Source organism: Anopheles arabiensis, chromosome 3, assembly GCF_016920715.1.
Source record: "Anopheles arabiensis isolate DONGOLA chromosome 3, AaraD3, whole genome shotgun sequence".
Taxonomy (NCBI): Eukaryota; Metazoa; Arthropoda; class Insecta; order Diptera; family Culicidae; genus Anopheles; species Anopheles arabiensis.
Window position 1 is genome coordinate 51,637,302 of NC_053518.1, and position 13,456 is coordinate 51,650,757.

Consider the following 13,456-nt stretch of genomic DNA (forward strand, 5'->3'; position numbering starts at 1 on the left):
CGTAGTTTGTGGCTGATTAAGAGATGAGAAGTACTTTGCGGAACTATGGCGCTTTTTAACTTAAGCACTCGGTACTCTTTGGAACTTTGCGGCTGATTAACACTATTAGTAGGGTTCATGATAGAAATTTAAGGCTTGTTAAGCACGTGTTAAAGTGAGCAACCTCTGCTTAACTTTTGCTTATTCGGATGTCACTTTGAGATTTGGACTTTGTTCATTGGGAACACATTTCTCTCTTTTAGGTTGGCAGTCATGCCGTTAATCTTGATTCATTGAACTTCTTCTTTCCTGTACTTTTGTAGCGACAAGTCGCATATCGTTTTTGCTTCAATAAATACAATTTTAGGTTATGGGCCCAGCACGTTTTTGAACAAAGGGAAAGTGACTAATCGAAATTGTGTATTGTGATGGAGCAAGAAAAGAACGATCGTCATTTTCTCCCGCTGATTGACGGCACAAATTATACCGCATGGAAGTATCGGGTGACAATACTCTTGGAGGAGCATGAGCTGTTAGAGTGCATTAATACGAACACGGATGGGCTAGAGGTGCTGAAGGTCGAGGCGGGAGATAGTGAGGCGATAGCTAGGGAAAAGGAGCGGAACCGTGAAGTGCGGGCCAAGTTAGATCGGCGATGCAAATCATTACTTGTATCGAGAATACACGACTCGCAATTGGAGTACATTCAGGACCAGAAAACTCCAAAGGACGTATGGGATGCTCTTCGGCGTGTGTTCAAGCGACGCAGCATTGCAAGTCGCATGCATTTGAAGCGACAAATGCTTACTCTTCGTTTCGAGGGCGGAACACTTCAGCAGCATTTTTTAAAGTTTGATAAACTAGTGCGGGAATATCGGGCTACTGGTGCTGTGCTGGAAGAGCTTGATGTGGTTTTCCATTTGTTAGTTTTATGGTTTGCAACTTATTACTTATTTATTTTAACAAATTAAATATTACATAAAATAGACGCGTTTACATGACACGCACTGTACAAGATAAAACGGGACGAGCACGCGCTACGTCCGTCCGGGTCGGCCGATAAAAGATGAAGAGGCCGATCCCGAGCTCTTCATTCGCGAACTTAGCCGAGCAGCGCCGAGCTTAGCCGAACGCGTACGTCAAGCCCTTGTCACGTGGCGACAGGGTTGAGTAGCGGTGCTGCGCTCAGTTTTCCCAACACCTCCCCCTTTTAATTCAGCCGGTACGCGCTGAACCTACGAGGCAGTCTTCTACTCCTAGAAGAACGTCGTGGTAGTCGTGCCTGCTGGTGGTTGACGTCCTCGACACCCAAGGATGGATGTGCTGCTTCCCGAAACACAGGGGCTGCCGGAGATGATGCTGAGACATCCGGCTGCGATGTGGGCACAGGCGCTGATGGCTCGGACAAGGGAGTGGAGCTTTGTTCCGTGAGCAAACCCCACTCCTCTAACAGGATCTGTAGCGGCAGATTATCTTCATCCCGCTCTCCTCCTAGAGACTGTAGTACGACGACGGAGCTGATTCACGTGGCGCCGAAGCCTCCGTTGCTCCGTTGTGATGACTTCGTACATTACGGTGCCGATGCTGCGGATGATCTCCCCTGCAATCCAACTCCATGAATTGCCGCGAAATATTTTGGTGTAAACCAAATCTCCAGGACGCCATTTGGGGAAACCGCTATTCGCTGAAGACTCTCGTGATGGTGAGGGCCGCAGCAGATGATGAATCGTCCGCGTCGCCCGGTTGAACATGACTTCGGCAGGCGTGCGTTGGTCCAACATTGGATTCGGGGTGGAACGGTATGTTTGCAGGAACAGATCCAAAGCCTCCTCAAGCGATGCCTCCTCGATTCGAATTTTCTTCAAGGCCCGCTTGAAGGTATCCACGAACCGCTCGGCCTGACCGTTCAATTGGGGATGGAACGGTGCAGTCGTGATGTGTTCAATGCCGTTAGCGTCGCAGAACTCCTTGAAGACTTCACTGGTAAACTGAGTCCCGTTGTCGCTAACCAGTGTGACTGGTGGTCCGAATCTGGCAAATATTCCTCTCAAAAGAATGATTGTGCAATGTGAGGTTATACTTGCAGTTTTCACGATTTCCGGCCACTTCATGAAGGCGTCAACTGCGATCAAGAAGTATGCACCATCGATTGGTCCGGCGTAGTCGATGTGCACTCGCTGCCAGGAGCTGATGGTTTTGGCCAGGGCGCTGGTGCAGACATACGTGGAGACTTTGCTGCGGCCTGGCAAGCATCGCAAGTACCGACGCAGCCAGTGATGTCGTCGTCCAATGATGGCCAGTAGACGAAACTGCGCGCTATCGCCTTCATCCGCTGTATGCCTGGATGTCCCTGGAGGAGCTGCTTCAGGCACCTCGTCTGCAAAGCCGCGGGGATGACTACCCTCTCCCCGAACAAAATGCAGTTCCCAACGGTTGTTAAGGCGTCCTTCCGGCTGTAAAAGCGTGCCAGATCCTTGCCGAATGTGACGTTCCTTGGCCAACCGTCCGTGACGTATCGATATACTTTACGAAGTAAAACATCGTTGCATGTAGCCTTTTCAACTTCTCTAAAACGAATCGGAAAAGTGTTCAGTGATTTTATGGCTACAGAACTTACAGCTTCCTCAAGCTCGATGCTGGCGATCATATCCCAAGTGCCACAAATCCACTAAACGACCACTAAACGGCTTCTAAACGACTCAAGTTCTCTACCTAAACGGAATATAGAAAGACTTCGTTTAGCGGACGGCAAACGACTCATGCATTCTAAAAATAGCGATAAAGCTGGTGGCGCTCTCTGTTGGTGGGATACCCCAACCAGTTGAGCTTCATCGCTTGGAGGAGAGCTTTCTCATATCCTCTGTACTGTTGTATGGTTTCGCATTGAAGTTATGCATCGCTAGAACTAGAACGGCGATACGATTGTTTAAATACTAAATTCCAACGGAAACCACCAGTACTGAAGCAAGTGAGATTTGAGTAATGGTCGTTGGTGTTGATACCCACGTATCTGACCACGCGACCATTCATATAGATTTTTGCTCGGAAAGTTAGAAGGCTATATAGGTCATGATAAGATGAAACTTGTCGAAACACATTGCAAGAAAAGGATAGTAATATAATGATGAGTTGTAATACGCCATCTATTGATCAAACCAATGAAGCTGTGGAGCTTTCATTTTTTTCTATGGATATTCAATTTTCCAGTCGTTTAAGCTTAATCTGTGGCGCTTGGGATATTCTGGGTCCGGCTTAGCATGCTTGTCAATAAGCCGGGATAGTACGTCTGCGTTGCCGAATTTGTCCGTTGGTATGTACTCGATGTGGAAATCGTACAGCTGCAATGTTAGTGCGAATCTTTGGAGCCGATTCGCTGTGTAGACAGGGATTCCCTTTTTGGAGCCAAAGATTCGTAGCAGGGGTCGATGATCGGTTTGAAGCCGGAAATGTCTACCGTACAGCATTTTATGAAAACGCGTCACCGCAAAAATGATAGCCAATCCCTCGCGGTCTATTTGGCTATATGCTGCTTCGGCTTTTGTTAATGCACGGGACGCGTGTTGAACCACTTTTGTTGACCCGTCTTTAAATGTGTGACTTATTGTTGCACCCAGTCCGACGGAGGCCTCCTCGAAAGGACGATCGTGCTCTCTTGGAATAAGGCGGCCGAGCGGGACGGTCACGCACAAAAAGGGCTTAGGATTAATAAATTATATTATTTTATTGTTTTAAATAAGTACAACATCGTTTAGCCAAGCCCCACAAATATCACAAAAGTGGCGACGAGAAAAGTTAATGTGATCGTTTCGTGTTGTAAAGTGCTGACTGCGGTGAATTCCGCTCATTTTCACTATTTTTTTGTGATTCTTTATTACGTTTCCGTCTTGTTTATTACAATCCGTCTTGCACAGCCAACAGCTCTCTTCGAGATCAATCACAAGACTGAAGGTTTTTCGTCGTTCTGCTTCCTCAGTCGCCGTATGTTTTCGCCCTGCTCTCCGGTTTCGCTTCTGTCATCTCTCAGCTTTTCGGGTGCTCCCTTGTTTTTTAAATTGAACGTTATTGCGCAGCTTGTACTTCCATATCGCTGGATTATTCGAATCTCATTTTAATACATTTCTTTCTCTACCGTTCATTCTTTCGGACGCTCAGATTTAGTTTTCCTTAATATTTGTTTTGTCTTATATTTAATCCCTAGTACTAATCTCTACATCTTCCCTCTAATCTACTCTTATTTATTCTATCTGGTATATAATGGCGTCCTTATATCTATTAGGCTTTCGTATCTCTCGTTTTGGTCTTTTGTTATGTTCTACTTCGTAAGGCGCTGTCATTATTACTTCCTCGTTTGAATTTGTTTCATCTGCCTCGCTCTGTTCTCTTATGCTTTAAGCAGGTGCACGTTTCACTTCCTTTACATTCCGACTTAGTTTAATTCCATTCTCGCTTATTATTACTACTTTTGCTCCTTCTCTTGCAAGTACTTTGAACCTTTCGCTTGAGAAAGTTGGGTCTATTTTGTTATTCTGCGTAATCGTTGTCACTACCGTGTCTCCTACTACAATGTCGCTCTCTTTAGCCCCGTGGTGTTTGTCTGCGAACTGCTTGCTTTGTAGCTTGGCTAAGGCATCGCTTTCTCGTAGTGCTACTCGATCTAGAGGCTCTTTTGTTTCCCAAAGACATGGAAATGTACCCCGATAGCGCCAGCCAACGAGCAGCTCGAATGGAATCACACCTAAACGAGAGTGGTGTTTACGAGTATTGTGGGTATGGACAAATTCCTCCAAACCCACTCTCCAAGGCTTGTTTTCCTGCCTAGCCGCAGCCACTGCTTTTATTATACCCAGGTTTTGCCTTTCCACCGCACCGTTCGATTGCGCGCTTAAAGGGATAGATTTTCTAACCTATACCCCTTTTCTTCCCAATAGTTTTTAAATTCTGAACTCTGGAACGGTGGTCCATTATCGCTCTGAATAATAAGGGGCAGGCCCCATACTGAAAAAAATTTACATAACGCTTGATTTGTGCTTCGTGCGTCTGTGTGTTTCATTTCCGTAACGTGCAGATACCGAGAGTATGTATTTACACAAATAAGAAATTCTCCAGACCCACATTTTGGTAAACTCAAAAAATCTATTTGTAAGATTTCCCATGGCCCATTTGGAAGCTCTCTACTAGAAAGTGGAATTGGTGGATTTCTCCTTGAAATTAATAAGCACGTTTTGCAAGCATTAACGTAATCGGTTGCATCTTAAGCCATGTTAGGCCACCAAAAAAAATCTCGAAGAATTCGTTTTAAGGCGCCGATTCCCACATGACCACAGTGAGCTGCTTCTAAGGCTCTGCTGCGAAGAGATGAAGGAAGAATTACTTGATCTTTTTTTAAAAACGATTGGACCAAGCGTTCTTAAATGTTTTGCTTCTGATTCGTAGCGGATGAGATGCTTCGGCCATTGTTTTATATTAATGCATTGCCTAACTTCCTCTAGCTCCTGATCTATTTCTGAAGTCTTTTGTATTTCTGCCCATGAAATGGTCATAGTACCGGCATCCAAAGAAAACAGTAAATGCTTTTCGTTTTCTTCATCGAAGGCTTCATCGCTCTGGGATTTACTAATTAACCTGGATAGTGCATCAGCAACATTCAATTCTCCTGGTATTCTCTTTATCTCAAACCTATATGGAAGTAATCGCAACGCCCAAGTCTCCGCGCGCGTAATGGATCTTTTTCCGCAACGGTGAGAGCCTCGGAATATGAATTCATTTGCCTCAGAATCTGTTCTTATGGTAAACAATTTGTTGATTAGATAGTAAGAAAATCTTTCAACCCCCAAACTATTGCTAACGCTTCTTTTTGAGTTTGAGGATATTTCATTTCCGTATTCGTTAATGATTTTGAAGCACAAGTAATTATACGAGGGCTCCCTTTTTTATTAAATTGAACAAGGACTGCACCAAGTCCTACAGGTGAAGCGTCTACAAAAAGCTCTGTTCTGTCCTCTTGGTCGAAGTAACCTAGTTTGGTAATTGATTTAAGTGCCTCCAATTTTAAAAAGTTAAACTCTTCTTCTTCTTCTCTTCTCCAATAAAAATTGGTAGATTTCGCTAGTGCCCTAAGGCGCTCGGTTTTCTCTGCCCTGTGTAAAATAAATCTTTCCGTGAAATTCATTAAACCCAGGAAGCTCTTAACCTCAGCTATCGTTTCCGGCCTACGAAAGTTCTCAATTGCTTTCTTTTTATCCTCCTCCACTCTCCAACCGTCTCCAGATAAGCTAAATCCTAGAAACTTTACGGTCCTTGTTCCAAAAATACACTTATTAGAGTTCAAGCGAACGTTATGGTAACGTAGCTTTTCAAGAGTCATTTTCAGATTCATGTCGTGTTCTTCTTTTGAGGATCCATAAACTAGGATATCATCCAAGTATTTAAAGTTCCAGGACATCCTGCGAGAACCAAAGTTTGCAATATCTCCTGGAATATATCGAGTGAATTACATAAGCCAAATGGTAGTCGTTTAAATCTGAATGTGCCTAGATTTTTCATGAAGTTCTACGTGAAAAAAAGCGCTACTGAGGTCAATCGTTGAAAACCATGACGCTTCGTTAAGCCGGGAAAGAATTGCCTCAAGAGTCGGCATTTTAAAGGGTGTTCTAATGATGGTTTTGTTTACTCCCCTCAGATCTACAACGAGTCGTATGTCGTTTTTACAACAAGAAGGGGACCCTTTAGGGACAACAAGAAGAGACGAACAAAATGATCTCTCCATATCATCGGTTACACGTTCTATTATACCAGAGGATAGTAGATCGTTTAGCCTTTTTTCCGTTTCGAGCCTAAAAGCTGGAGGAATACTCGTATAAACGTTGCGAGAAGGAGGTAAATTTTTATCATAGTTGAGAACTATGGCGTCAACCTTAAACTTGGGGAATTCGTTATCATTCGACAGTACGAAATTTTTTCCTGGAAGTAAACGCGGTTTATTACTTGCCCTATAATCGCTTATCGGAGTGTTTACTCCCATCTGAAGTACACTGTATCTTGTTGCCGTGCTCCTACTTAATAGTGCTCGAGCCTTTTCAACAACATAAAACTTTTCCGTTTATATTGGGCGATCTTCGGTTACAAATAGTTCTGCTACAAATGTGGCCAACACAGGTATGTCATTCTGCATGCCATACGCTCTTAATGGTTTGTCAGTTCCATCAATAATGCTATATATAGGACTTACAGTCGGACCATTAGCCACTAGCTTATTGAATGTTACCTCATCTATAGTATTTACATCTGCCCCAGAATCAATAAGAAACTGAACGGGGACGCCTGCTACATAGCCCGTTATCAACCCTTCATTATATGTTTCCTTAGTATTTATTACCGGATCCGACCGTGATACCGCGAGGTTGGTTACATGATCATTATCCTGCATCTGAAAGACCACCTAAAATATCAATAAAAAAATATTTATTGATGACTAAATCTTTTATAAATCTTATAAAAATGAATCATTATATTGAATAGACATTAATAAGCAGTGTATGTGTTCCACCTTTTTTAATTTTTGGAATCCTCTATAATTTTTATTACTCTTATTGTTCAGCAAAACTTAAAATTCTTTTTAATGTGTTGGATATTTTAGTTTTCAAGAATTAAAATACGAATGCAAATTTTTAAAAAATTTTATCGTTGACCATTGGAAGTACATGAGAATTTCAATTATTCTGAGTTTATAATGTCTCAGGAGGGAACGTGTCACTTACAGGTTTGCTATCTGGGTTGGGATCATCGTTCACACCTGATTCCGTTACCGCAGCAATCTTCCTGTATTTACTAGGGTATCCTTCCAGATCCTCGAGTGAACGACGTTTTACACTAACGTTGGTGTTTGAATTGCAAGCACGCTCAATATGTCCCTTTTTGTTACATTTGCGGCATTGCTTATCTAAAGCATGACAATTTTCTGGAAGATGAAAATAACTGGTGCATCTCCAGCATTGTTGACGCCGTTCACTAGAATTCCTTGTCCCGCTACCAAAACGTGAGAACCTGCTTTTAGCTGCATACTGGTTCTGCTGAGTTCCACCATATCTCTGATGATAGTTAGTAGGAGAACCATTCCAACCTCTTTTTTGTTCACGTTGGGAACGTTCCAAATTTTGTCCCGGTCTTGAATGGGAGCCATAGGATACAGCCGCTACTGAAATTGCTGTTGAAGTGTGCGGATGATTCTTTGCGAAAAGTTTTTCGTTGAGGTTATCCATCTCACAAGTACGTACTCTATCTAGAAGATCGGCAATTGACCCGTTACGAAGGATTTTTCTTCCGGCAACACGTACTTGCGGATTGACTGCATGAGTTTGCAGAACGTCAACAACTGTTTCGACGATTTGTACTCCTCCGAGACCGCAAAGTTTGGCGGATTCCAGGACTCGTTTTACATAACTTGAATCCGCCTCGTTTGGGTTTTGAGTCATTGAACGCAAACGTTGTTTTTGCAGAAACACGTAGTCTCTGGAATTGTAAAATTGTCCTAAACGCTCCATCGCATTGGAATAAGGAGCCTGTTGTGAGTTTGTTATAGTATCGTTTGACGCTATTCCTTCTAACATATCGATTAATTTGTTTCCCGCCTTCATTTTGAATGCGTTTATTTTCATAGACTCCTCTGAAATGCCGGCAAATTCCATTGCAGCCTCAAAAGTATCCTTCCAGCGTTCGAATGACTTCTTATCTATTTCGTCCTCGCCTTCTTTGGGATTGCACGTGGGGATTTGCAACGTTGCAAACGACATTGAAGTCATAATCGAAGACTCATTAGTAGGAGGAATTGACGGTTGAATCAATGTTGAAGATAGTGGGGGTGTCTCGACCATGAATCGTAATTCAGATGGTTCTTCCAGCCAGTTGTTGTCCCGACAAACTATTTTGCGTTTGGCCTTTTTATTATCAGCCGTTTTTGTTTTGCTGTGGAAATACATTAAATAGGAGGCATATATATAACAAGAATGATATGTGGCATATATAACAAGAATGATATGTGTTTGACCTTACGATAACCATTAATGTTAATTATTCTATCATGAAAATTTTTGATTCCTACCCAAAATTTACGTCCCAGGAAAATACACCCACAGCCTATATTCTTTTTGTTAAGAATCATATTAAATAATAACCTTTATAAATATAAAGTTTTTCAACCACAATGTTTGACTTAAATCTTTTGTCAAAATTCCATAACTTTTTATTAGATTGCTCACACTTGTGTAACTCGCGCTTCGCACTTACATAAGAAACTATGCCCGCTCAGGGTTTCTTTTTGCTGTCCTCTCAGGGACGTAAATAAGTATATTCACCCACTACGACGTACCAATATACTTTTACTTCGACTTTCCTCTCGGGGAAACTATGACCGCTCGGGGTTCCTTTTTAGTGTCCTCTCGGGGGCTTAAATAAGTATATTCACCCACTCGGAGGTACCAATATACTTTTACTTCAACTTTCCTCTCGGGGAAACTATGATCGCTCAGGGTTCCTTTTGGTGTCCTCTCGGGGACGTAAATAAGTATATTCACCCACTCAGAGGTACCAATATACTTTTACTTCATCTTTCTACTCGGGAAAGCTATGACCGCTCCGGGTTACTAAGTATATTCACCCACTCGGAGGTACCAATATACTTTTACTTCGACTTTCCACTCGGGGAACTATGACCGCTCAGGGTTCCTTTTTGGTGTCCTCTCGGGGATGTAAATAAGTATATTCACCCACTCAGAGGTATCAATATACTTTTACTTCATCTTTCCACTCGGGGCAACTAGGACCGCTCCAGGTTACTAAGTATATTCACCCACTCGGAGGCACCAATATACTTTTGCTTCGATTTTCCTCTCGGGGAAACTATGACCGCTCAGGGTTCCTTTTTTGGTGTCCTCTCGGGGACGTAAATAAGTATATTCACCCACTCAGAGGTACCAATATACTTTTACTTCATCTTTCTACTCGGGAAAGCTATGACCGCTCCGGGTTACTAAGTATATTCACCCACTCGGAGGTACCAATATACTTTTACTTCGACTTTCCACTCGGGGAACTATGACCGCTTAGGGTTCCTTTTTGGTGTCCTCTCGGGGACGTAAATAAGTATATTCACCCACTCAGAGGTACCAATATACTTTTACTTCATCTTTCCACTCGGGGAAGCTATGACTGCTCCAGGTTCTTGTTTGCTGTCCTCTCGGGGATGTAAATAAGTATATTCACCCACTCGGAGGTATAAAATATACCTTTACAGCATCTTTATCAACCATGAAGTCTTCAAAAAAAATCTTTCTGATTATTGGTTGTAGCACATACACTGGTTAGCGCATAACCGGTGCGAACACTACTTCTATTCTATTGCCGGCCATTTCCTGATGGCATATTTAGTTGAATTGGTATAGAGTTGTATGACCAAAATCTCTTATGCGAACTTAAGTAGAAAAATGTGGCTGTTTGGTGTGCACTTTAGCCGTCCTTTTTGTAACGTGTATTTAGTGTATTTAAAAAATGAAATCAAAATAAGCGTCTACGCATGAACAATTCAGTAAAAATTTGATAAAATTTTCTATTATCACACTCACACTTTTCGACAACCAACTTCTACTTGCCCGAACGCGATCATTTGTTCGTCATTTTTCTCTGGTGCTCTCATTCCAACGCTACACACACACACACTCGTCTGCCACACAACTTATACATGTACGAATACGATTCTGTTGGCAGCCATATTGCACCGGCATGGTAAGTCCAATGCCGTGTTCATTCCGGTTTCCTTCTTCTCAAAAATGCAGCGGATTTCCCGGAAATCAAGCACATCTTTAATTTTTCGTTCGTTTCCCGCAAAGTGCCGCGACTTCTATCAAAATCCCTATTTACTGGTTCCACTAAACCAACCGAGCCAAGAACGGATCCAAACCATCGGAGGTTCCAGACTGTAATACCGTTTTAATATGCTTACCGACTTGCGCCATTGTGGTGAATTCCGCTCATTTTCACTAATTTTTTGTGATTCTTTATTACGTTTCCGTCTTGTTTATTACAATCCGTCTTGCACAGCCAACAGCTCTCTTCGAGATCAATCACAAGACTGAAGGTTTTTCGTCGTTCTGCTTCCTCAGTCGCCGTATGTTTTCGCCCTGCTCTCCGGTTTCGCTTCTGTCATCTCTCAGCTTTTCGGGTGCTCCCTTGTTTTTTAGCAGCTTGTACTTCCATATCGCTGGATTATTCGAATCTCATTTTAATAAATTTCTTTCTCTACCGTTCATTCTTTCGGACGCTCAGATTTAGTTTTCCTTAATATTTGTTTTGTCTTATATTTAATCCCTAGTACTAATCCCTACACTGACCAAATTTTAATTCGTTTTTTGTTCGTTTTCTTCCGTGTCCCGCTCACACACATACACCCACACAATTGCACCACCACGTCCCAAGAAGCGCAAGATGAACCCCGCTGATGCAACGATGGATTTACCGACGGAGGGGGAGCAGCGACGTGCATCCTTAGGCCGACCTGGATTTTTCAACCCGGCGGTGATGCAGCAACCCGGAGCATCGCAGCCGCACGTTCGCTCCGTGCACGAAGTAGCGTCCCATCATCAGGTGTCCCCAAACGGACACCTCTATCCGCCATCGCAATTGGGACCCGCATCAGCGCAGCCGGTATCAGCGCCATCGCAATTTGTGCAACCGCCATCGCAAACGGGCTCAGCTGTAGTGGATAACGCCGTACTCCTGCAAACGCAGAAAATGATGCAGCAACTAATGGCCCAGCAAATAAGCCAGCCCGTAGTTACGCCAAATTTTAATCCAGAGCAAGCAACGGAAGCATTAGCCAATTCGATTATGGAATTTCGGTTCGATCCTGAAGCTGGCATCACCTTCAGAACATGGTTTTCCCGGTACGAGGAGCTGTTCAACGAGGATGCTTGTCGGTTAAGTGATGCAGCAAAAGTGCGACTTCTTTTAAGGAAGCTAGGTGCAGCCGAGCATGATCGGTATTTGTCGTTTATCCTGCACCGGCGTTCAAATGAATTTTCATTCAAGGAGACGATCGCCAAGCTCGCTGTGCTGTTCGACGTACAGGAATCCTTGATAAGCAAAAGGTACAGGTGTTTGCAGCTTACAAGGAAACCTGAAGAGGATCTGCTTACCTACGCATGCCGTGTGAATAAATCATGCGTAGAGTTCGAGCTCAACAAGCTCGACGAGGAGCAGCTAAAGTGCCTCTCATTCGTTTGTGGATTAAGAGAAGAACAAGACGTCGAAGTGCGAACTAGATTGTTGGCGAAAATCGAGGATCGAGAGCAGATTACGTTGCAGCAACTGTCAGAGGATTGTAGTCGCATTGCCGCACTAAAAAGAGACAGCGCAATGATACAGGAAAATGAACGGCAAGCACTCGCATTGCATAACAACAATAATACAAAAATATTTAATAACCATACTAAAGCTAACAATTCGAGTTTTCAGCACCGGCAATTCCCCAGAATAAATAATTTCCAAAGATATAGTAAGCAGCATCCTCCCGCACGGAACACCCAGCCCAGCCGACCATGCTGGCTTTGTGGCGATAGACATTGGGTGCAAGACTGCGAATACAAATCGCACACGTGCCAAGATTGCGGAATAGAAGGGCACCGAGAAGGACACTGCAATACCTTCTCTCTGCAAGTCGATTCGGAAAGTTTCGGCACAGCCCATCAGCGGAGGCTAAAATCGTCACGGGTGAATGCTTGTGCAGTCGCAGTAAACCGTAAGTACGTAAACGTGCAAATAAATGGGAAGAATGCCAGGTTGCAACTCGATACGGGGTCCGATATCACGATCATAAATCGACCCATGTGGAAAAGCTTAGGAGAACCTTTATTAAATGCATGCGAGATAAGAACAAAGACAGTGTCAGGAGCTAACCTTCACATAGACGGGGAATTCGAAGGAATTATTACGGTTGGAGGAATTACGAAAACAGCCACAATACGGGTAGCTCGCGTAAATCTTTTATTATTGGGTGCAGACGTAATAGAATGTTTTAACCTGGGATCGTTACCAATGAATGCGTACTGTGAATCAGTTTCAACAACGACACCAATTGCTAAAGGCTTAGAATATCCCAGCGTTTTTAAAGGATCAGGCAACGATTATTATTTTACAAACCGAACAACGACTGCTACATAAAAAAAGAGAAAATGGAATATATAAAATGAGATGCATAAAAAGGAATATGATAAAAAAAAGAAACGAAACCAATATAATAGAAAGTAACGCATGCTTAAAGGAAAGTTGATCAACAATAGTGTCGTATAGACCACAGCTTGCACGTTTCATGAAATAAGGCGATTTATTTTGTTTAAAGAGAGAGTGGGTAGCAATCCCCATATGCAAAAGAAATGCCTAAGCGAAAATTATCATTCAAGGATTCAAAAGAAAACAAAATAATAGCTAC

At 43.0% G+C, this 13,456-nt stretch overlaps 1 protein-coding gene across 2 annotated transcripts; it reads left to right on the forward strand.

Annotated features, from left to right (window-relative positions):
* The first annotated feature begins 234 nt into the window (after positions 1-234).
* On the forward strand, positions 235-13,193 carry LOC120904129 (uncharacterized protein K02A2.6-like). Of its 2 annotated transcripts, none has more exons than XM_040313917.1 (2): positions 235-901; positions 11,446-13,193. In XM_040313917.1, the coding sequence occupies exons 1-2, from the start codon at positions 408-410 to the stop codon at positions 11,456-11,458; spliced, it is 507 nt and encodes a 168-aa protein (XP_040169851.1). In that variant the 5' UTR covers positions 235-407; the 3' UTR covers positions 11,459-13,193. The 2 variants fall into 2 exon arrangements, with proteins under 2 accessions (XP_040169851.1, XP_040169850.1); XM_040313916.1 differs by having other exon boundaries at positions 245-901.
* Positions 13,194-13,456: the final 263 nt, after the last annotated feature.

What these genes read in the sequence shown, in the direction of transcription:
- LOC120904129 (XM_040313916.1), top strand. Translation starts at nt 11,455, where the DNA reads ATGAACCCCGCTGATGCAACGATGGATTTACCGACGGAGGGGGAGCAG.